Raw genomic sequence first — 23192 nt, forward strand, 5'->3', positions numbered from 1 at the left:
TTATTATATTATTTATTTATATAAAATAAAGCTAAAGATGTAGAAAGGTTGAAAGCAAAAAAGATTCAGCATAAAAGTACATATTTAAAAAACCTAGTGTAACTAAATAAATGTCAAGACAAATGGAATATAAGGTGTATATTACTAAATATTAAGACTATCACTTCATTTGATAAGTGACTTCTTTCTCAGGGAAGATATGATATATCTGAATTCATGAACACCTATGTAATGACCTCAAAATATATAAAGAAAAAGGACTGAAAGAACTACCAGATAAAATGAACAAATCATTCTCACACTGAAATATTTTAAAGCTAATTAAAATACAGAATACTTGAACAATATGATTAAACTTATTCTAAGGACTTGGGACATAGTTAAGTGGAAGAGTGCTTGCTTCCCATGCATAAGGCTCTGTTTTTGATCACTAGCACTACAAATAGAGAAGAAAAAAGAAAAGAAAGCTTAGTCTAAATGTGCTTATCATGGCACTACACCTGGCAATTACACATTGCACATTCTTTCTAAATACCCAAGAAATTTTGATCATGTCCATAAAGCAGGCTTCAAAAAAAAAAAAGATTGAAATATAGGAATAAAGAAGAAACAACATATTATAATAAAAATTCAGTTACTTATGATTTAGTTCAGAAGAATATCATATCATAATGCCAAGAATCATGTAAATGCCAAGAATCATGTAAATGCCAAGAGCCTGGCAGAGAGAGACAAGAGAGGACACCTCCAACTTCAGAGAAACCCTGAAGGGCCTTTTATGGAGGAAATGGCATCTGGACTCAGATATAAGAATTTAGAAGACACTGGGCCTTTACAACCTAAAGACACAAATATGCAAGACAGACCTGGATGATATCGGATAGAATAATCAGTAGAAACATTGAATACATGAACGGAATAGAAGGATATAGAATCAGGAAGGCAGTGAAGAATTTGTGGTAGTTACTACGTTAGAAAATGACAATGTAGGTCCATCGTGGAAAATGGATCATCAAAGTAGAAAAATAGGGTATGAACTAATGGATTTTATCACACATACAAACTCCAAAGTTTACTTGACTTTTCTATAATTGGTAAGGAATGACAGGTACTTGAAAAAAAAAAGATAAGAATGTAAGAAACTATAAAAATTGCTGAGAAACCTTGAAAAATTGGACAATACAGGTAAAAATGATTTTCTTTGAAGAGGTGTACATTCTAGGTTGCCTTTAGGTCTTTAAGCAAACAAACAAAAAACCTGGGTTAAATCTGAACTGAATCATTTCTAAAATCAAAACTGCTGAAAGAGAAAGCTTCAGAGTTGAGAAGTTCTGGGTGAATGACAGCTCTGTCCCCTCAGTCAGCCCAGCCTGCACTCCCTAGGAAACAGAGGACTGACTCTACTTTTTGTGGACTTTGGACAATAGGTTTCCCACCTATGCTCACTCTGTTGCAGATCCTTGATGAATAGTCCTTCAAAGCCAATTCTGAAGCTTTTTTTTTTTCTTTTGTCCAAGCACTTCAGACTGGCAGCTCACAAATGCTGATCTTTAGTTCTACGGATTACTCTATTGGCTTCCAGCTCAGGCTCCCAGGTTCACTGTGTAATTGCCTGCCTGAAGAGCCATAAAATTGGGTGTCACCATTGCAGAGTTTAGTAACTTCTAACATCTAGCTCACATTTATCGCCACATACATCAGCCTTTCTAAAGTGATCTAGCACATTTATTTATTTTTAGATAAACAGAAGCTACCATATTTGTATGTATGCTATATAGAAGTTAACTGCACAAATTAAGATGACCCAATTTCTTCCAGGTATTTTCTTCTCTATAGATGGATGAAAGTTATTAAAGCCCACTGCTATCATTTGGATACATGCTCTTTAAAGGCCTACAAATTTAACGCTTGTTCACCAGTCTGTGCTGCTATTGGGGAGCTGGTGGAATTTTTAGGAGGTGAGACCTAGTGGAAGGATGTTAGGGCATTGAGAATATGACACTGAAAGTTATAGGTACCTTGTTTCTCCTCTTCCTTTCTCAGTTTTTCTGCTACACACATTCTGCCATAATGCACTGCCTTGTCATAGGCCCCAAAACAATGGTGTCAATTGACTGCAGACAGAAACCTCAAAACCTAGTCAAAATAAACCTTTCCTCCTTTTAAGTTGTTGCCTCAGGTATCTTTATTATAGTAACAAAAGCTGACGACCCAACCAAAACTCTTCTAGAGCAAATTTGCATTTTCCTACTTTTTTAAGTCTACTAAAAAAAGAAGTTTTTGTTTTATTTTACTCTGGAAAAGGCTCATCACTTACTACATTGGAAATGAAAAATGAAAGCACATCATAGCAGATCTATACCATTCCCTCTCTACTGAGATATATTATAGATATACAATGATGTATGTATTGATGGATGAATGGATGGATAGATAGATAATCTCAAGACATTCTCTATCTAGAATAGCATAATTTACTACTTGATTTTATAATATGTACTTTAAACAGATTGATGAGTTTTATATGTAGCAAAAATAATGCCAGATTCAAGTGTACTAAAATTTCTTGTTAATGATTGTTTTATAATGTGAAAATGTTTGCGAATAAATTTTTGTATAACCACAGATTGTAATACTATATAAGTTCAATGTATGTTTTTAAATCTCTACTCAAGAAATGCTAATAATCAATACTTTCAAATAGTTGACAACACATTAAAAAGATATTTAAAGCACTCTTGAAATAGATAAAAATTATAAATGAGATTATCAATTCAATGTTATATTGATACTTTCACCAAAGAATATATCAAGTTGAGAATAAGATTACAAATATATATACACCTATACATATATATATATATTTATAATCTTATATTTCCATTTGAAGAGATATGCTCCCAATTTACTTATGTAAACACTGGCCATCACTGACAAATAGGCATTCTTTTTGGGGGCGGGGTACCAGGATTGAACTAAGGGGCACTTGACCACTGAGCCACATCCCCAGCCCTATTTTATATTTTATTTAGAGACAGGGTCTCACTGAGTTGCTAAACACCTTGCTTTTGCTGAGATTGGTTTTGAATTCGTAATCCTCTTGCCTCAGCCCTTGGAGCCTCTTGCCTATAGGAGTGCACCATTGCACCGAGCTTAAATAGGTATTCTTTTTTCAAATAATGGATTCATCAAATATATAAAAATACTTATTTTAAACTTGATTCATTTGTTTTTCTCCCTAAGTTACATGATGTGTTTTACACTTTCTCATCTCATTTTTCCTACTGTATTCGTGGATTTTGTCATAAGTTCAGATTGATATTTGACAATTAAAGATTTTCATGTTCTGATTGGGCTTCAAGAACAAAGATGGACAATATGTTAGATCAATAGGTGTGATCCACAAAGAGGAAAAGAAATGGAGTCAGCATCCAATTATCTAATCAATTAAAAATAATCTATATTTATTTAGGCAAAAGTATTTTTCCTCCTTTTTTTTTTCAATTCCTCATACAACTGTTTTTGTTCTCTCAGGGATCCCTATAGGAATGCCCACTATCTACTTCTCTTTGCTGAGCCTATTTCATGAATATAGATATTTAACTCTTTAAGTTTTATGGTCTGAATCAGATCGTCTTCCATTGCCAATAACTGAAAACAAAACAAAATGGACAGTTCAATGGCTTTGGCTTCAGATAAGTCTTTATTTAGGGATCAAATGATGTGGACAAAGGTCCCTCTCTCTCTCCTACCCTCTTTCTCTCTCTCTTCCTGTTGACTCCATTATGGAGTAAAATACATTCTCATGGTTCCAAGACAACTCCTAAAACACTCCAGAGTTATATGCAATATATCTTGTTCAGTTCTAGTATAAAAATGAACCATTGCTCAAAATTCAAAATTCAAAATTCAAATCTTGGTCTTGTTTGGCCAGATTGGATCATGGTTCAATTGTCACAATATCATTAATGTGATAAACCAATGGGCTTGAGCCAGTCAGGATGTATTCTGAGTTTGGGGTTCTATTAAACCTACACATAATACGCTGTTTAAAGTGTTGACCAAAGGTCTAAAATTCTACTATGTTTTCCACTGGATTTTAGAGAATTCAGATTTGATATAAAGAGTTAAATGAGTATGATAAACAGTTGATTTGCACATTTATTTTTAGTGTAATACTACTGAACCTGATTAGCGAAGATTTTCTTACACGAAAGTTCAGGGATGTATTTAGAGAATCTAACAACAAGATATAATATGCTTTTGTTACTCTATGTGTATATATGATTACATGACAGGTATAATTCTACATCATGTACAACCAGAAGAATGAGAAGTTATATTCCATTTATATATGATGTGTCAAAGGGCATTCTACTGTCACATATAACTAATTTGAACATATAAAAAAGATATAATATGCCTGACATTATTTTTTAATCCATAAACAATAAGCACTGTTCTAAAAGTCTAGCACCTCAGTGTATTTTATAGGTGTTTACCAGAAAGCTTAAACGTTAATAATCTTGGATCTATCATGAATGTTATTGGTCAAACATCAGGGTACAGGGGGTCATTATACTATAGTTAATATTAGTTTAAGTTCAACCTACTCAGACTGCTCAATCAATATTTGGGAAATAAAAACATAATTTTCTATTTTTTAAAAATGAAGCTTTATTATAACATTAAATGTATTTTTATGATTGAAATATGTCTTGATTTTTGTGAACAACAATAATAATTACTATGTCCTTAAAAATTCTCAATGTGGCATAATTTTGTAGAAATCAGGCCAATCTCATTGCTTTTTTAAAACTGGATTTGTAAGCAGGTTTCAGCATATATTTCAACTTCGTTTATCAGCATCATACATGTTGTCAATTTATTATGGAGATATAGTTATAGAGTGTCTTTTTTTTGCTAAGACATTATTTTCATATTGAGAAGGGAATGAGATGTTTATTTAATAAGGAAAATAATTGCTAATTCAACTAACATTTTTTAGCATACAAAAGTCCTGGGGCATATATCATTATTTGATTCTCACTACAGTTTGAAATGAAGAAAGGTTTGCTACCCTTTTGTAGATTAAAATATCACTTATTGTGGGGAGGGCCAGTTATGATGCTAATGCAGGAACTCAGTCAGGACAGTGACCGGAATGCATTGGAAGTTCAAATATGTGTGGAATTAATTAATGAAGTCAGAGTCTAAATTTACTTCTTTACAAGTTCAGAACTTTCCTTATGACTTAATGATTATTGTGTTATTGCTCACATATTTTAACAAACAAAGCATGTGATCAGTTTCTGCAGCTCATTATACATGACAGATAAAAGTCAAAATGAAACAAAAATCTCCTGGAGGACTTTTTGGGGACACAGGCTTATTATTTTTGTTGTTGTTGTTGCTGTTGTTATTATTATTATTATTATTATTATTATTATTTTCTACTTTGCTCAATTAATGAGTTTAGTATACTCTTGGTCTATAGGATGTTGAAAATTTTATACCTCTAACAGACAGCCATCCTGAATGAATTCAGATTTCTTCAAAAGGCTTCTTCAAAACATTTTTTTAAAGCTTTTGTTATCAAGAGAAAACCAGGTGAGGAAAAACACAGCTAGCTATGCCTTCAGATGTTAATACACACGCACACACAAAACAGCCTTTAAGTGGTAGTTAACAGCAACTAGAGACAAACTTAACAATATGTAAAGAGAATCTCTTCTTTAAACTCTAATGCTAAAGCTCAAGGCAGAAACAAGATGCAGCCTGTGGCTCTCATCCCACCACAGGTAGCTTAACTACTCTGGTTTTATCCTACGTGGCCCAACAAGGCCTGACAAACAGCACCACCGTACCAGAAGCATCTCTCGGGCGATGATGCGTATAGACAGAGGGATTTTTTAGTCAATTGCAGGAATTAGGCTTTAATGCTTTTTACTAAAAGACTTCATACCCCAGATAGCTGCCTGCTATCCTCTGAATCTTGGCAGGCAGTGAGACTGCTGAAGCAGAAATGGGGAAGCTATGTTAAGCAGATTTTCACGCATGTACAAAATGCTTTATTTGTAAAGCTACTTTTTCTTTGTAGCAGTTCAAAATGCTTTTTTTTTTTTTTTTTTTTTTCCCTAACCTCTGAGTTTGGTCAACTCTCAGTCTTCACCAAAATTACTTTCTAAAAATGTTCCTGTAGAGCACAGAACAGAATAAATGTCCCCCTCATGAAAAGTCAATGTTTTGGAAAAAATAATCTTAAACATGTCAATTAAAGAAATTTTTTAAAATGATCATAGTTCTTCCAGAAACTACACACAGAAGGATACTAAATACTTTACCATTGTATGGAAGCTCAAGAGGGCTACAGACTTCCCTTTTACTTCTAGTTGTTGGCGAAGAGATCAGTTTTGCCACGAGGGATGCAGAAATGGGCTGCACCAACAGGGAGGTGAGGTTTGACTGGTTTTGTCTAAAGCTTCCATCTGTATTCAGAAGATAAAGGAACAAAGTCCTTAGTAAACAGAAATTTAAAACAAAGAGAAATTCTTTGCAATAAGTATGTAAATTATAAGCAATAAGTTTATATTTGTTCATTTGTTTATTTACTCCTTAGTTACACTGTCTACTTATTAAAAATGATTTGAGATACTTCATAAAAATCTAGTCCAATTACAATTATGTATCCTATTAAAGATGGCAGATTGTACACATACACTTACCTCCACTGTCCCATAAAACTCCTTTAAAATGACAACAAAGGAATAAAAAAGGGTAAATTAACAGGGGCAGAGAGAATAGACAGTAATACGATTTTAGCAGTTGGAAAGCAGACGAGTAAGTGTCAACGGACATAATAGCCCTGAGGAGACCAAAATCTCAGCCTACAGTGAGGAAACTGAGAAGCAATACAGTTATAACCCCAGAACTCAGAAAGTCTTAGGGATTGGCAAAAACAGCTCCCTATTGAGGCAGGCATGAAGGGGGCTGGAGTCAGAGGATTGGATTAGATTCTAATTGTGAACATCTGTCCTCCTGCACTTCTTACATACCCAGGCAATGCAGGTTTCTGTTCCTCCTTCATTCCAATAGAAAATAGAGACTAAATAGGGAGACATCACATGCACTGAAAGAGGTAATACTTAAACCATGATGTTGACATCATTGCTCTGACTCTTCAGATGTTTTATCTTCCTGACACCCAATTCCTTCCCTCCAGGTAGGTCAATAGAAGATTGACTAGCAGCAAATATGACCAACTCAACCAAAAATATCTAATAATAATGAAAGTCTGGAGGTCTAACAATAAAACAACTCTCTAAAGACATCCTGCATTGAAAATCATTGGTCAGTAAATTCTACCCATATGCAAAATTTTGAATCAACTTAGTTTTGCTATTCTTAAGAATGAGCTTCTACCATGATACTGTGCAGCAAAGAGGGATGCCTACTGAAGCAGCTCAGTGAGGAGGAGAGCAGGAGGCCAGGAGTCTCTGGAGGAAGATCTCCAGAAAGACAAAATGAATGGGAATGCAGACAAGAGGTAATGCATCAAGAGAATATTTACAGTAAAATCAAAATTACGAATGAAGAATTCCTAGACATATAGAAAAATAAGAAACATAAAGAGAGACAACTGGAGATCCAAGATGTCAGACTAGAGGGTGATTGCAACTCCAGTCGCTCCAGAACCCAGGATTCAAGAAGGGGAGGCATTGAGAGACTCGGACTAAAATGGAACCACGGGGTGAGTCTCCCCCACCCGGTGAAGCTCAGCTGGATGGCAGACCCAGATTCCCACGGCTTATTAGAGTAGGGCAGGGCAGATAGAGTCTCCCTCAGGCAGCCCTGAGCACTCTGGCGGTGGGCTCCTCCCACAGGGCCAGATTCTCAAGCTTCGCGGAGCAGGCCCCCCCAGTGAGAGCCTTTTTGCACAGAACTAGCATGCTGCCCACCCACAAGTTGCTTCAGAGACCAGGACAGGGCAGCCAGGGACTTCCCCAAGCAGGCTGGCTCCCCCCAGCGGGAAGCGCCTTTCTAGGCTAGCTTCACGGAGCAGACCACCCAGTGAGAGCCTTTCTACACAGAGCCAGCCAGAAGTCCCCAAGCCAGTGGAGACGTCCAACCCACAAGCAGCCTCTGGGACCAGGGTAGGGCAGACAGAGACCTCTCCAGGTCTCTCTCCCTGGAACGAGCAGTGGGCTGGGGGCAGCATTCTTCAGAACCACTGCATTATCAAGTTACTCCAAGACTTCAGGCTACTGAAGGCTGGGAGGTGATACACTGGAAATCTACAGGAACACTGTAAGCAAATAGAGGAAATCTGAAATATCACAGAGTCCCACTGACATCTGACCATTCTGAGAAAACAAGGGAAGAAAATGTCCCAAACAAACCTAGATACTATATCAATAAAACCCAATGACACCACAGCAGAAGAAATGTCAGAAAGGGAGTTCAGAATGTACATAATTAAAACAATCAGGGAAGCAAATGAGGAGATGAAAGAGCAAATGCAGGCATTAAATGATCGCACCAATCAACAGTTAAAAGAGCAAATACGGGAAGCAAAAGATCATTTCAATAAAGAGTTAGAGATACTGGGAAAAAAAAAAAAAAAAACAGAAATCCTTGAAATGAAGGAAACAATAAACCAAGTTAAAAACTCCATAGAAAGCATAACCAATAGGATAGAACACCTGGAAGACAGAACCTCAGATATTGAAGACAAAATATTTAATCTTGAAAACAAAGTTGACCAAACAGAAAAGATGGTAAGAAATCATGACCAGAATCTACAAGAATTATGGGATATCATGAAAAGGCCAAATTTAAGAATTATTGGGATTGAGGAAGGCTTAGAAAAACAAACCAAAGGAATGAACAATCTATTCAATGAAATAATATCAGAAAACTTCCCAAATCTGAAGAATGAAATGGAAAACCAAGTACGAGAGGCTTATAGGACTCCAAATATACAAAATTACAACAGACCCACACCAAGGCACATTATTATGAAAATACCTGACATACAAAATAAAGACAGAATTTTAAAGACCACGAGAGAAAAGAATCACATTACATTCAGGGGGAATCTGAATGTAATAAGATTCAGCAGATTTTTCAATCCAGACCCTAAAAGCTAGAAGGACCTGGAACAACATTTACCAAGCCTTGAAAGAAAATGGATGCCAACCAAAAATCTTATACCCAGCAAAACTTACTTTCAGATTTGACGATAAGATAAAATCCTTCCATGATAAACAAAAGCTAAAGGAATTTACAAAAAGAAAGCCGGCATTACAGAACATTCTCAGCAAAATTTTCCATGAGGAAGAGATGAAAAACAACGATGCAAATCAGCAACGGGAGGAACTAGCCTAAAGGAATAGCCAAATAAAGGAGAAACCAAATCATGTCAAAAAACAAAAATGAGTCAAATGACTGGGAATACAAATCATATCACAATAATAACCCTGAATGTTAATGGCCTGAACTCATCAATCAAAAGACATAGACTGGCAGATTGGATTAAAAGAAAAATCCAACAATATGCTGCCTGCAGAAGACTCATCTCATAGAAACAGATACATATAGATTAAAGGTGAAAGGATGGGAAAAACATACCATGCACATGGACAGAGCAAAAAAGCTGGAGTATCCATCCTCATTTCAGATAATGTGGACTTCAACCCAAATTGGTCAGAAGGGATAAAGAAGGACATTACATACTGCTTAAGGGAAGCATAAATCAGCAAGACATAACAGTCATAAATATCGATGCCCCGAACATTGGCTCATCCATGTACGTCAAACAAATCCTTCTCAATTCCAAAAATCAAATAGACCACAACACAATAATAGTAGGCAATTTTAACACACATCTGTCACCACTGGATAGATCATCCAAACAAAAATCGAATAAAGAAACCAATCAATAACACAATCAACAATTTAGACTTAACCGACTTACATAGAATATACCATCCAACAAAGAACGAGTACACATTCTTCTCAGCAGCACATGGATTCTTCTCTAAAATAGACCATGTTTTATGCCACAAAGCTACTGTTAGCAAATACAAGAAGATAGAGATACTACCTTGTACTCTATCAGATCATAATGGATTGAAATTAGAAATACATGACAGAATAAAAAACAGAAACTTCTCTAACATTCGGAGATTAAATAATACACTATTACATGATGAATGAATAACAGAAGACATCAGGAGGGAAATTTAAAAATTCTTAGAAGTAAACAAGAACAAAGACACATCATATCAAAATCTCTGGGACACTATGAAAGCAGTACTTAGAGGAAGATTTATTCATGGGGCGCATTCAACAAAAGAAGTAGAAATCAACAAATAAATGACTTAACACTACAGCTCAAAGTCCTAGAAAAAGAAGAGCAGACCAACACCAAAAGTAGTAGAAGACAGGAAATAGTTAAAATCAGAGCCGAAATCAAGGAAATTGAAACAAAAGAAACAATCGGAAAAATTAACAAAATAAATAGTTGGTTCTTTGAAAAAGTAAACAAAATTGATAAACCCTTAGCCACACTAACAAAGAGGGAGAAAACTCAAATTACTAAAATTTGGAATGAACAAGGAAATATCACAACAGACACGAGTGAAATACAAAACATAATTAGAAGCTATTTTGAAAATCTATACTCCAACAAAACAGAAAACCTCGAAGACATCAACAAGTTTCTAGAGACATATGAATTACCTAAACTGAACCAGGAGGACATATGCAACTTAAATAAATCAATTTCAAGCAACCAAATAGAAGAGGTCATCAAAAGCCTACCAACAAAGAAAAGTCTGGGACCAGATGGGTTCTCAGCCAAGTTCTACAAAACCTTTGAAGAAGAGCTCATTCCAATACTCCTCAAAGTATTCCATAAAATAGAAGAGGAGGGAACCCTCCCAAACTCATTCTATGAAGCCAATATCACCCTGATACCTAAACCAGTCAGAGACACTTCGAGGAAAGAAAATTTCAGACCAGTATCCTTAATGAACATCGACGCAAAAATTCTCAACAAAATTTTAGCAAATCACATACAAAAATATATTAAAAAGATAGTGTACCACAATCAAGTGGGTTTTATCCCAGGGATGCAAGGTTGGTTCAATATCCGGAAATCAATAAATGTCATTCACCATATCAACAGACTAAAAGTTAAGAATCACATGATTCTTTCAATAGATGTAGAAAAAGCATTCGATAAAATACAGCATCCCTTCATGCTCAAAACACTAGAAATTTGGGGTAGTGGGAACATTCCTTAACATTGTGAAGGACATCTACGCTAAGCCCATGGCCAATCATTCTCAATGGTGAAAAACTGAAAGCATTCCCCCTAAAAACTGGAACAAGGCAGGAATGCCCTCTTTCACCACTTCTATTTAACATTTTTCTTGAGACTGTAGCCAGAGCAATTAGACAAACTGAAGAAATTAAAGGGATACGAATTGGAAAAGAAGAACTCAAACTATCCCTGTTCGCTGATGACAAGATTATATTATTTAGAGGAACTGGGAAATTCCACCAGAAAACTCTTAGAACTCATAAGTGAATTGTTACAAGATCAATGCTCATAAATCCAATGCATTTTTATACATAAGTGATGAATCTTCAGAAGGAGAAATTAGGAAAACTATCCCATTCACAATAGCCTCGGAAAAAATAAAATACTTGGGAATCAATCTCACAAAAGAGGTGAAAGACCTCTACAATGAGAACTACAGAACACTAAAGAAAGAAATTAAAGAAAACCTTAGAAGATGGAAAGATCTCCCATGTTCATGGATAGGAAGAATTAACATTGTCAAAATGGTCATACTACCAAAAGTGCTATACAGATGCAATGCAATTCCAATTAAAATCCCAATGACGTACCTCACAGAAATAGAGCAAGCAATCATGAAATTCATCTGGAAGAATAAGAAACCCAGAATAGCTAAAGCAATCCTTAGCAGGAAGAATAAAACAGTGGGTATCGCAATACCAGAACTTCAACTCTATTACAAAGCAATAGTAACAAAAACGGCATGGTATTGGTACGAAAATAGACAAGTAGATCAATGGTATAGAATAGAGGACATGGACACAAACCCAAATAAATACAATTTTCTCATACTAGACAAAGGGGCCAAAAATATGCAATGGAGAAAAGATAGCCTCTTCAACAAATGGTGCTGGGAAAACTGGAAAACCATATGCAACAGAATGAAATTAAACCCTTATCTCTCACCCTGCACAAAGCTCAACTCAAAATGGATCAAGGACCTCGGAATCAGACCAGAGACCCTGCATCTTATAGAGGAAAAAGTAGCTCCAAACCTTCAACTTGTCGGCTTAGGACCAGACTTCCTCAACAGGACTCCCATAGCCCAAGAAATAAAAGCAAGAATCAACAACTGGGATAGATTCAAACTAAAAAGCTTTCTCTCAGCAAAGGAAACTATCAGTAATGTGAAGAGAGAGCCTACAGAGTGGGAGAATACCTTTGTCACTCATACTTCAGATAGAGCGCTAATTTCCAGAATCTATAAAGAACTCAAAAAACTCTACACCAAGAATACAAATAATCCAATTGACAAATGGGCTAAAGAAATGAACAGACACTTCACAGAAGAAGATGTACAAGCAATCAACAGATATATGAAAAAATGTTCAACATCTCTAGTAATAAGAGAAATGCAAATCAAAACTACCCGAAGATTTCATCTCACCCCAATAGGAATGGCGATTATCAAGAACACAAGCAACAATAGGTGTTGGAGAGGATGTGGGGAAAAAGGTACACTCATACATTGCTGGGGGGGTTGCAAATTAGTGCAGTCACTCTGGAAAGCAGTATGGAGATTCCTCAGAAAGCTTGGAATGGAACCACCATTTGACCCAGCTATCCCACTCCTTGGCCTATACCCAAAGGACTTGAAATCAGCATACTACAGAGATACAGCCACATCAATGTTCATAGCTGCTCAATTCACTATAGCCAGATTGTGGAACCAATCTAGATGCCCTTCAGTTGATGAATGGATAAAGAAACTGTAGCATATATATATATTGTATATATATATATATATACAATGGAATATTACTGCACCATGAAGAATGATAAAATTATGGCATTTGCAGTCAAATGGATGAAATTGGAGGATATCATGCTAAGTGAGATAAGCCAATCTCAAAAAACTAAAGGACGAGTGATCTCGCTGATAAGCGGATAAGGACTTATAATGGGGGGTAGGAGAGGTTAGCGTTAGGGTTAGGGTTACGTTTAGGTTTAGGGATAAGGAGGGTGGTAAGAATGGAGGAAGGAAGGACTGTATAGAGTGAAAAGAGGGGTGGGACGGGTGAGGGGAAGGGAAAAAAATAACAAAATGAATCAAACAACAGTACCCTATGTAAATTTATGATTTTTAATTTAAAAAAATGGAAAAAAAAAGAGAGATAACTATTAGCTACAAAGGGACCAAAACTTATGTGAAAAAAGGTAGGTAATGGTCTAATATGGGTGATATTTACATAATCAGTACAAATGATAATTTGTTGACTTAACACCAACTCATGATATTTTTAGGAAAAAGTAAAGGAAAGAAAGGCCACCCAGGGGCATGCATGTGGAGCTTTATGAAGGGCAAATTCATATCTTTCAGAGTGGTTCGTCAATATAATGGAGAATATTGAAAAATGATGAGATAACCCAAACATGTTGAGAGATAGGGAGGTAAATATAAAAAGTTGATGGAAACCAAAGGTGTTAAAAGCAATAAAGTGTTTTCTCTGGGGAGATAATCAAAGGATAAAAGACATAGGAAGGCATAGGTGAAAGTGGTATTTTTGTAAATCAATCTTCATGAAAATATTCAACTAAAGAAACAGCATTCATCTATAACTTTGAAAAAAACTAAGCCAAAAAAGGGAGATAAAACAGCTATGGTAATACAAATTAAAAAATATTACACAAATACTTAGTAAAAAGGATAGAGAAAGAAACTGAATGGTGCTTAATCAAACACCTAAAAAATAATCAACCGAAATATTTTCTCAGAGTCAGAAAAAGAAATACACAATGGAATGACTCTGTGAGGCAGCCGATAATGTTTCTGAACACAGTACTATATTTTTCAAAACTTTTATTAAGGAAAATAATTGCTAAAAGTTTTCCCAGAATTTAATTTGACAGGACTGCAGGGGGTGCAGAGCCGAATGATCCTGGCAGGCAGCCTCCAGAAGGCAGAGCATAAATGAGAAAATATGTTTCAAAAGTGTTTCCTTAATTTATTATCTGGAAAACCATGAGGCTAAAAAAATAATATTTAGCTTAGGCCTGTGGCAGCCTTAGAAGTCATGGCTTTGAAGAAAACAATAATAAAGATTTAGGCTTAGAATCAGTTTTGTTATATAAGCACAGCTCTGGTCTTGTAATTTAGTAACTCCTTTCCATGGATATATGACAGTGCATTTGGACCATAGTGTAGTTCACGGCTCCCTGGCCATTTTCATGTCATACTTCCATGACTGGCTATATAATTTGCAGGGCCAAGAGCAAAATGACAATGTGGGATGGCCTGTTTCAAAAATATGAAGAAATTCAATATGGCTGTAGCAGAACACTGAATCAAACGTGAGGCCTTCCTGAACGGAGGTCTGCAAGACTGCACGGGCCGCATGCTTATGGACCAGGCCGTGAATGGTGGTCCCACAGAACATGACAGTGGTCACACAGCCTGTTAGGACAAACTGAACAGGATCTGCACACCTCAAAGAGGATGCTGACAGACAACCTAAGATCCCATGAACTGGGAGGCCCTGGAACAGCCATCTTGCTCTGGTTCTCCCAGCATGCATTTTCTCCCTCAGCATCACTTTTAGTGACTTCCATTGTACACAGGACAGTGAAATGGTATTTATGTGTGTCTGCCATTTTGAAATTTTGATAGATGATGGGTCCTGAACATTTCTCATACAAAATGAAATTTCCTGTTTCTGTATGCTCTACCAGGTCAAAATACTTAATTTTTGCTTGCCATTTGAGGCCCTTTGCAGTATTAAACTTTATTTTTCCAGTATTATTTCCCATCACTCTTCCTCATATATCTTAGGCTGAAGCTTGATCTGTCTCCTCCATGTTCTGTGATTTTATCTTCATATTTCTACTTAAGCCTTTCCTTTCACTTTACTAGTTCTCTCTCACACACCACACAAATCTTAAGTACACACTTCCTTCAAAGCCCAACTCAAAAGCCACCTTCCACGTGAAGTCTTCACTGATACCTTCAGTTCTGTGTGATACACTTGTATCTTTTTGGCAATGTTTGCCTTCTCCAGTTAACATTATTGCTATACAAGAACACTTCAATTTTTTCTACTAAATTCTAATTTCCTTGAAGAAAAGGACCAATTCATCCATATAATTATATGAAACATAGCCCCTAGCATATTGTCAGAAACACAGCAGATCAATAATTATTGGAATTAAAATAATCAACAATTATTTGAAAAATAATTTAAATGCTTCTTTAACTGATTTTTCTGAATGTCTATGTGGAGCAGGAGCCCAACAGAAGAGCAATTTGTAATTCTGTACTTGCTCTACACTTATGACTTCTCCCCAGCTGACTGTTCCCTTCTCTCAGCAGTCTATTTGATTTCAAATAGACTTTCCAGACCCATCTATCCCCATCAACCCCATGATTAACCTTGTTCTAAAATTACCTGTTGTAAATGAATAGTTTTTTAATAAGTAAAATCATCTTTGAGATACATTTGTTACTAAAAATCAATATCAGGATTCCATTTTTCTCTATAATGCTCTCTTAAGCATATAAAACAAAATATTTAAATATTGAATATGAGTGAACCCTAAGTCATAATTATACATTCCCAAATCTTTGATTTTTTTGTGCTGCATGACTAATAGACTTGCATTAGTTTTGAAATACCTGAAGTAAGTGGTTCATTAATTTTTCACCTTCACCTTAATGGAAATTTGACAAACAGTTCACTTCTGAGAGCAGATACTAAAAGCAGAACTTAATAAGACACTAAGATTAAATTATAGACAAAAGTTACTTTTTTCAAAAACCCAACTATTAAAGAAGAGCTGAGAGAATTTTATTTTCTTACATTATTAAAAGACTGAATAAAACTAAACACATGTAACATTTTTATTCAGTTATATTTTAAACACATTAATGAACATTAGCTATGATATGACAATTAAGTGGATCATGTACTAAGAGTACCATATAGAAAAACTGTAACACTACATTTTAGTTCTCTAGATTTTAGATGTCAGCATTTGTTTCATGTTCTGTGCATTGTTTATGTTCGATAATGATGACACCAATTTTTATTTTAATAGATAGCTAAGTCTTTGTAATCTAAAGATCCAAATAGATTCATTCCATCAATTCTTCAAATTCTGATACAATACCACATGCCTACAGTATAATGAGGAATATGAATACACAGAATTCTAACTCCAACTCTTTCACTGACTCACAGTTTGAAATGTAACAATTAAATGATTTCACTATGATCATAGTTTTACCCCATCTACTACTATTCCTGATCTACCAAGGTGACCCAAAACAATCTTCATTTTGCTTACTTACTGAAGTAAAACAGTCTATTAGCTCAGACATCCAGAGTCTGAATTACGGTGAATGACATTTAGAAGAAATGAGGTTAAAATAAGTAAATATTATCTAACCGTACATATTTAATAGACTTCACATTATTCTTTTCATACTATTGATTCCCACTTCAATCACATCAGGTTATGGGTATAAAGAAAACATGAACTGAGGGTAGCAGGGCATGCCTACAATCTTAGCTACTCCAGAGGCAAGAAGAGCATCAAGTTCCAGGATAGACTTAGTAATTTAGCAAGACTCAGTCTCAAAATTAAAAAAAAAGAAAAAAAAAAAATAATGTAAAAGAAAGAGCCGGGAACAAAGCTCATGGTAGAGTGCTTGCCTAGCATGCATGAGGCCCTGGATTCAAGAACCAGCAGAAAAAATAAAGGAAAAACAGAAGAAAGGGAGGGAAGGAAAACATGAACACCAACATGTGGAATGTGTGTGTGTGTGTGTGTGTGTGTGTGAGTGACAAAATGGAATACTCTTAAACCCAAATTAAAAAGTCAGTATATGCAACAAGTGCCAATTATCCAAGCAGAAATCTCAGACATTGAAAATTTCTAGATTAAGATGCTGACAGGTTCTAAGGTAAAGAAGATGCTGGTTCAGTAAAAGAGAGGCCTTGTGTGGAACAGTGATGATAATGTACCACAGTTGGAGAAATAGCAGAGCTTCTGAATTTAGAAGCATAACTCAACATTCTGCACTTGACATTCTCTCTCTCTCTCTCTCTCTCTCTCTCTCTCTCTCTCCTGTGTGTGTGTGTGTATGTGTGTTTGTGTGTATGTGTGACATTTTTTGCTACTCAGTGCAGTATAGATCCTTTTCATTCACTTATAGTTCTTGGACAAAGAATGACCATATGACCTGGGCACTGAGCAGATATTCAGCATCTCAGGTCCCACTCCCAGACTTTCAAAAATACTTCCTCTAAAAGATCCCTGGGTGATTCATACATGCGTTAGATAAATACTGGCCTAAATCAGTATACATTTTTCCATAGCATAATTCACATAATTTTCACAGCAACAAAAATATAAAAAGCAGAACAAACAGATGAACTCTGTGTTTCCTCCCCTTACCTAGAGTTAAAGTCGCAGAACCTTACTACATCTGTAAATCCCAAGTCAACAGTTCTTCCAGTCTTTTGCAAAACATGTAAGGCGTCTGTTCATAAGCTCTGTCTAAATATGTTTAAAAAGGACTGAGAGCATTTTGTTTTGTTTTTGTCCTTTCCTCAAAGATGAATTTGGTAATTCAGAGATCAAAATTACATTTGTAACACTTTATTTCAGACATGAATAAATATTATAATAGCTGATTTGAATTTTTCCTTTCTTGCTTTTTAGCTGTTACAATTTAATACCATAAGAGACAAGCTAAAAGTACAAACACTGCCCACTTACAAGCAAACTAAACCATCAGAAAGCTGAGAAAGCAAAGATTTTAAAACACATTTTTGTTGTGCTTTTATGCAAAAGACCCAAATAATCAAATAAAAAAGTTGCTCTCAGTGATGTTATCCTAGAACATATGATTTTACTATCTTCAGAGGACAGAAATCAGACCACTAAATAACAGGCACAAGTTTTTTGGTTTTTTTTTTTTCTTTTTACTTGAGCCCACTAAATTTACAGTTATTTGTTAGCACATTAAAATACCTAGTCATTTTGTTGTCCTTGTGAAGACAGTTAATCCTTAATTTTTTTAGTATCTTATAACTCACTGCTTATAAATGTTTCCATTTTCCCTCAAACATCAAAGCCAGCACTGTGTTCTTAGGTTATTATTAAAAGTGAAAACACTCAAAAAATGTTTTTTGCTATGCTGTCTTCTCTGAGTGTGTATATATATGGTTTTCTTTACCATATAGGGTGTTTATTATTTATCTTTATTTTCATAATTAAATTTTCTTTAATTTCATCACATATTTATTGCCTTTCTCTTGAACTAATGTAAATTTTAGAATCTAAGGCTCAATGACAACAATTCACCCAAGTCTGAATTGTCAGACATCCTGAGAAGATTTCTCCTTCTTATGTGCTCCCACATAAGCCTTTGCTTACACATTTATTAAACTCACTGTCTGTTCTAATTCCTTTTCAATCGTTTTTCTACTCACCCCTGTAGTGTAAGCTCCTCAGGGCTCATTTACTGCTGCATTCCCAAGGCTGAGCATGGTGCTGAGTGAAACGTGGGCACTCAGTGAACATTTTTTGAATGGATGAGTATACCAAAGTTCAAATGGGCAGTTTTGTTCTGTCTAATCTTAAGACTAAAACCCATGACTCGTAAAATATGGAATCATAAAAGTGAAGACATCTGCAGACAGATGACTGTGACCTCTCCTTCACTGTGCCACTCTTAAACAAAAGCATCTTACCATGTTCCCTAGTTAATATCACAATATTTTAATGTTTAACTTAAGCATCATAAAATCAATTGTATTTACATTTACACCAAAGGAATTAGAAAGTAACATACCCATTTGTAAAGCAAAATGACTGTTTATTGTGATATTAAATGATCATAAACTTTTATTTTAGAAAAGCAGCACACAGGAAAAGTCTTTTTAATATTAACTTGGGCTCTTTATTTCTAATTAGTTCATTTACAGGGATTGGTCATAATATAGCACAGGCTCAAAAAGAGTTAGCTAACTTTCCTCATGATTAAAAATTATTTTCTTTTTTATGTAGACATAAACTCAAGACTTAGCTGGTTGCGGTGGCGCATGCCTGTAATCTCAGTGGCTCAGGAGGCTGAAACAGGAGGATCACAAGTTCAAAGCCTGTCTCAGCAACTTAGCAAGGCTCTAAGTAACTCAGCAATCTGTCTCTAAATAAAATATAAAAAACAAGGGCTGAGGATGTGGCTCAGTGGTTAAGTGCCCTGCATTCAATTTCTGGCACCAAAAAGAATAAAGAAAAAAAAAAAAAGAAAGAAAAATAAAGCTAAAGAAAAGATTTATATCAGTAAAGTGAAATTATATGGGGCAAAGGATCATAATATATAACTCACCATCATTGTCTCCTTTTCTTCCCTCTAACAAATGTGCTTAAATACATGCAAAATTATGGCTATGCAGTCAGAATTTGTTCTAAACTTGACAAACATTCAATTAAAGTTTTTATTTTCATATTAAGAAGTTTTGATTAATGTACAGCTAAGCAAGATGCAATTCTGGAGTGGAACCATTACACATGACATAAGCACAGTAGATAGTATTTATGCCAGTTGACATGTGATATGAGCTACTTTTTGGTGGATCAGTATTTAAAGTTATCATAAGAATATATTTTCATGCATACCCAAAATGTCTGCCAATGTCTTAAAACACATTGATATAAATACTCCAGAGACAAAACCCAATCACAGGTTTTCAAAAGATGATGGTCATCATTAACATCTTCTCTAAACACACCTTTTTCTGGTCTGATCCTTTCTACACAAGTAACAAAACTTTCTTTAGTGGAGGGTTTTATTCCACTGAATTCATATTATATTCTTGCCTTCTATGCAAAATTCTAGAGTTATAATGGCAGTGGCAATATTCAAATATTAATAAACATATTCTTAATTCTATTTCAGAGGAATATATGGATATATGAGGACTGAACCACTACTCTATGCAAGACCAAAAAATTCTGTGTTCAACCTTTGTCTACTCCAAGACTATTCATTTCCAATACATGAAATTTAGAAACAACTATAAACTATATCTTTAGAAAAACAAACTGAGAGACAGATGAACCATCTATTTTGTTCTTTACTTCCAGGAGAGTAGTCTAGATTCATAACTGGAATAATTGGCCATCTGCACATTATTCCTACCATCAGTAAAGTAATACTCCTAAGAGGCATTCCCCTGAGAAACTTATCTCAAACTTGAAGGGCATAAACATTGGAATGATTTGCAAAGCCTATAGTTTTGGGAAAGTACACTTTGCATTTTTTTAAAAGACTGCAAATAAACTGTGTGGATGTGTTTTGATTGTTTTGTTGTTGATATTGTTGTGAAAGTATGCAGCCATTAATTTACAATAAAATTCTTCATACCAGATTGTAATGAAAACACTTTATTTTATGAGGCTGATTATATGAACGGGCAGAAGAACAGTACTTTATTTCTGTACTTACTGAGGTTTTAGATATTTTCTAATAACAAAAGTGGGAAATGATTAACCCTTGCTTCCCTGATATTGTCTGAATAAATGCATTATCAAGTAGGAAATATTTTTCAACTCTTCATGGTTCCTTGTGTATTTCCTGTTTTTGACTTGGGAACATGGAAACAAAAAAGAGACATTGGCCTGGAGTCCAGAGATCATTATCTGGCCTTTGCTGTACCTCTAAATGACTCTGGGAAAGTTTTTCACTTCTTTTGGAGTCTTAAACTCATCATAGTAAGGTATTCTTGACATCAATTTTAGAGAAATATTTCTTCCCTTAATATTGGAAGAGACTTTTTGTAAGATACATCTAAAATGGAAGCAAATGCCATGATGTATTTACAGAAATGTCTCTTGTGTTTAAATGATAAATACAAAAGATTTCAATAGTTTTCCCTCCTGATTTATCACTTTTCTTACAATATAATTAAGAGTATATTTTATTATTAATCACAAGTAGAATTTTCACTTTCTATATTGATGGGATATGTTGACAAAAGATACACTTGGAAAAAAAAAATAGCTATTCTTAAACATCCATGGGGAAAAATTCCTCCCTGTTAATGAGCCACACAGATTGATTGTTGAGAAGTGCCTGTACATTATTTCCTGTCATAAATGTTTTTTTTTTTTTTACTAACTCTTCCTGTGAATTTTTGTAAGAAATTTTCTTAAAAAACAGTTCTATAACTTGATGAATGCAATTTATCCAGTTGTTTTGTATGTGCATATCCAAAAGTATTTTATGATATATGTGCATATCCAAAAGTATTTTATGATATAGGACTCAGATTCATATTCAAAACCAAAAGAGAAAGGAAAAGAGAGATATCAAGGGGAAAAGTCTAAGGTAATGCTTTGCCTTTATTTTTACTAACATAATATTTTCCAATGTATTGAAAGGTTATTTAATTAAATAATAAGTCTTCCTGGGAATCACAGCAAAGGCTGCATGGCACAGAAATGTGGCACAGAGACATGACTGTGCTTAGTCTCCTCCCTGTGGTCCTGTTAATAATTAGCTAAGGGGTTCCTAAAGAACAGGAATGGAATCTTTGTTACTTCAAACAGCAACGTGCATGGTTGTTTTTTAAAAAGCTTTTCCATAGTAATGGAACTTGAAAAGAAAATTAAGATTATTCACAGTAGTCTAAGTTTTCTTTTCAGTTCCTTCATTTAACCTTCATAACAACTCAGCAGTGTTATATTACCAGTGCAGTATGAAGAGTCTCTCATCACTCTTATTCAACACCGTAAATGATAGAATTACTGGAAAATGAGTAGGACCTCAAATTACTAGAAAAGCAAAAGTCCAAGAAGATATTCTAAAGTAAGACCTGGTCTAGAGGGGAAAAAATTTCTAAGGAGTAGGTGTAGTAGCAGTGCCCTATGAAATGTCAGTGGTCATACCAGAGCATATCATATCAGAGCCTGACTCCAAGAAACACTTTTCTTGTCTCATCATGGGGAACCCAGTAAAGAATTATTAGTCCTCTAATAATTAAATTTAAAAAAATTATTAGTCCTCTTCTCATTAGCTACATCTGGTGTCGAATGACCTTGGCTTTGATAGTATTTTCCCTATGTTTCAAACTATAAAAAAAAAAATGACTTGACTATAAGGGAGATGACTCCAGGCAAAAGAATTAACACAATTAAATGAGCCATGTAGGAAAATAAAGAGGCAAAATGGTAATGGCAAGAAGCCACAAAACTGGAGACAAACACATATGTTGTGGATTAAGGGTAGAATTGTAGAGTCCTTGCTATAGTGAGGTTTTATAATGTATTAAGAAATGTGGGGAATATTAAGTAAGTACTGGGAGACTTTCATAGAGTTTTAAGCAGAGAATTGGTATCATAAAAGTGGATTTTAGAAATATTGTTTTGATAGTGATATGTACAAAAGAACAGAACTGGAATAAGGTACACAATAAAATTTAAAAAAAACAATCACACAGACCCCATTCAGAACAGGCACAGAGGGCTTTTCATTTCCACACTTTAGGTATAATGATGTAACTTTTCAAACTGTACGAGTTGATCTCCATTTTCAGAAATGACTAGAAAACTCAGAAACTTTGAGATGCCCAGAGTCATATGGCTGATAAGCAATGGTTTACTTCTTTTAAACTCTGGTTATGGTGTCAATAAAGTCTAGAAGATACTGCAGTTTCTCAGTAAGAACTAATATCTTCATGAACTAATGCCTTTGAAAAGTAGAAAGGTAGTGATCTGTGTTAGGCTACTTTTGGTTACTATAACAAATTACCTGATATGGTTAACTTACAAACAGAAAAAGTTTATTTTGGCTCACAGTTTTGAAGGTTCTAGTCCTTGA

At 34.9% G+C, this 23192-nt stretch overlaps 1 protein-coding gene across 8 annotated transcripts in view; it reads right to left on the reverse strand.

Annotated features, from left to right (window-relative positions):
• NAALADL2 (N-acetylated alpha-linked acidic dipeptidase like 2) overlaps nt 1-23192 on the reverse strand; it is a 1337824-nt gene that overhangs the window by 357636 nt on the left and 956996 nt on the right. For all 8 annotated transcript variants that reach the window (XM_079155143.1, XM_079155140.1, XM_079155138.1 and 5 more), the window contains one exon: nt 6345-6488. In XM_079155143.1, coding sequence (XP_079011269.1) covers nt 6345-6488 — 144 coding nt within the window. The remainder of the gene's footprint in view (nt 1-6344; nt 6489-23192) is intronic.

The sequence above is a fragment of the Sciurus vulgaris genome, assembly GCF_902686455.1.
Source record: "Sciurus vulgaris genome assembly, chromosome: 10".
NCBI lineage: Eukaryota > Metazoa > Chordata > Mammalia > Rodentia > Sciuridae > Sciurus > Sciurus vulgaris.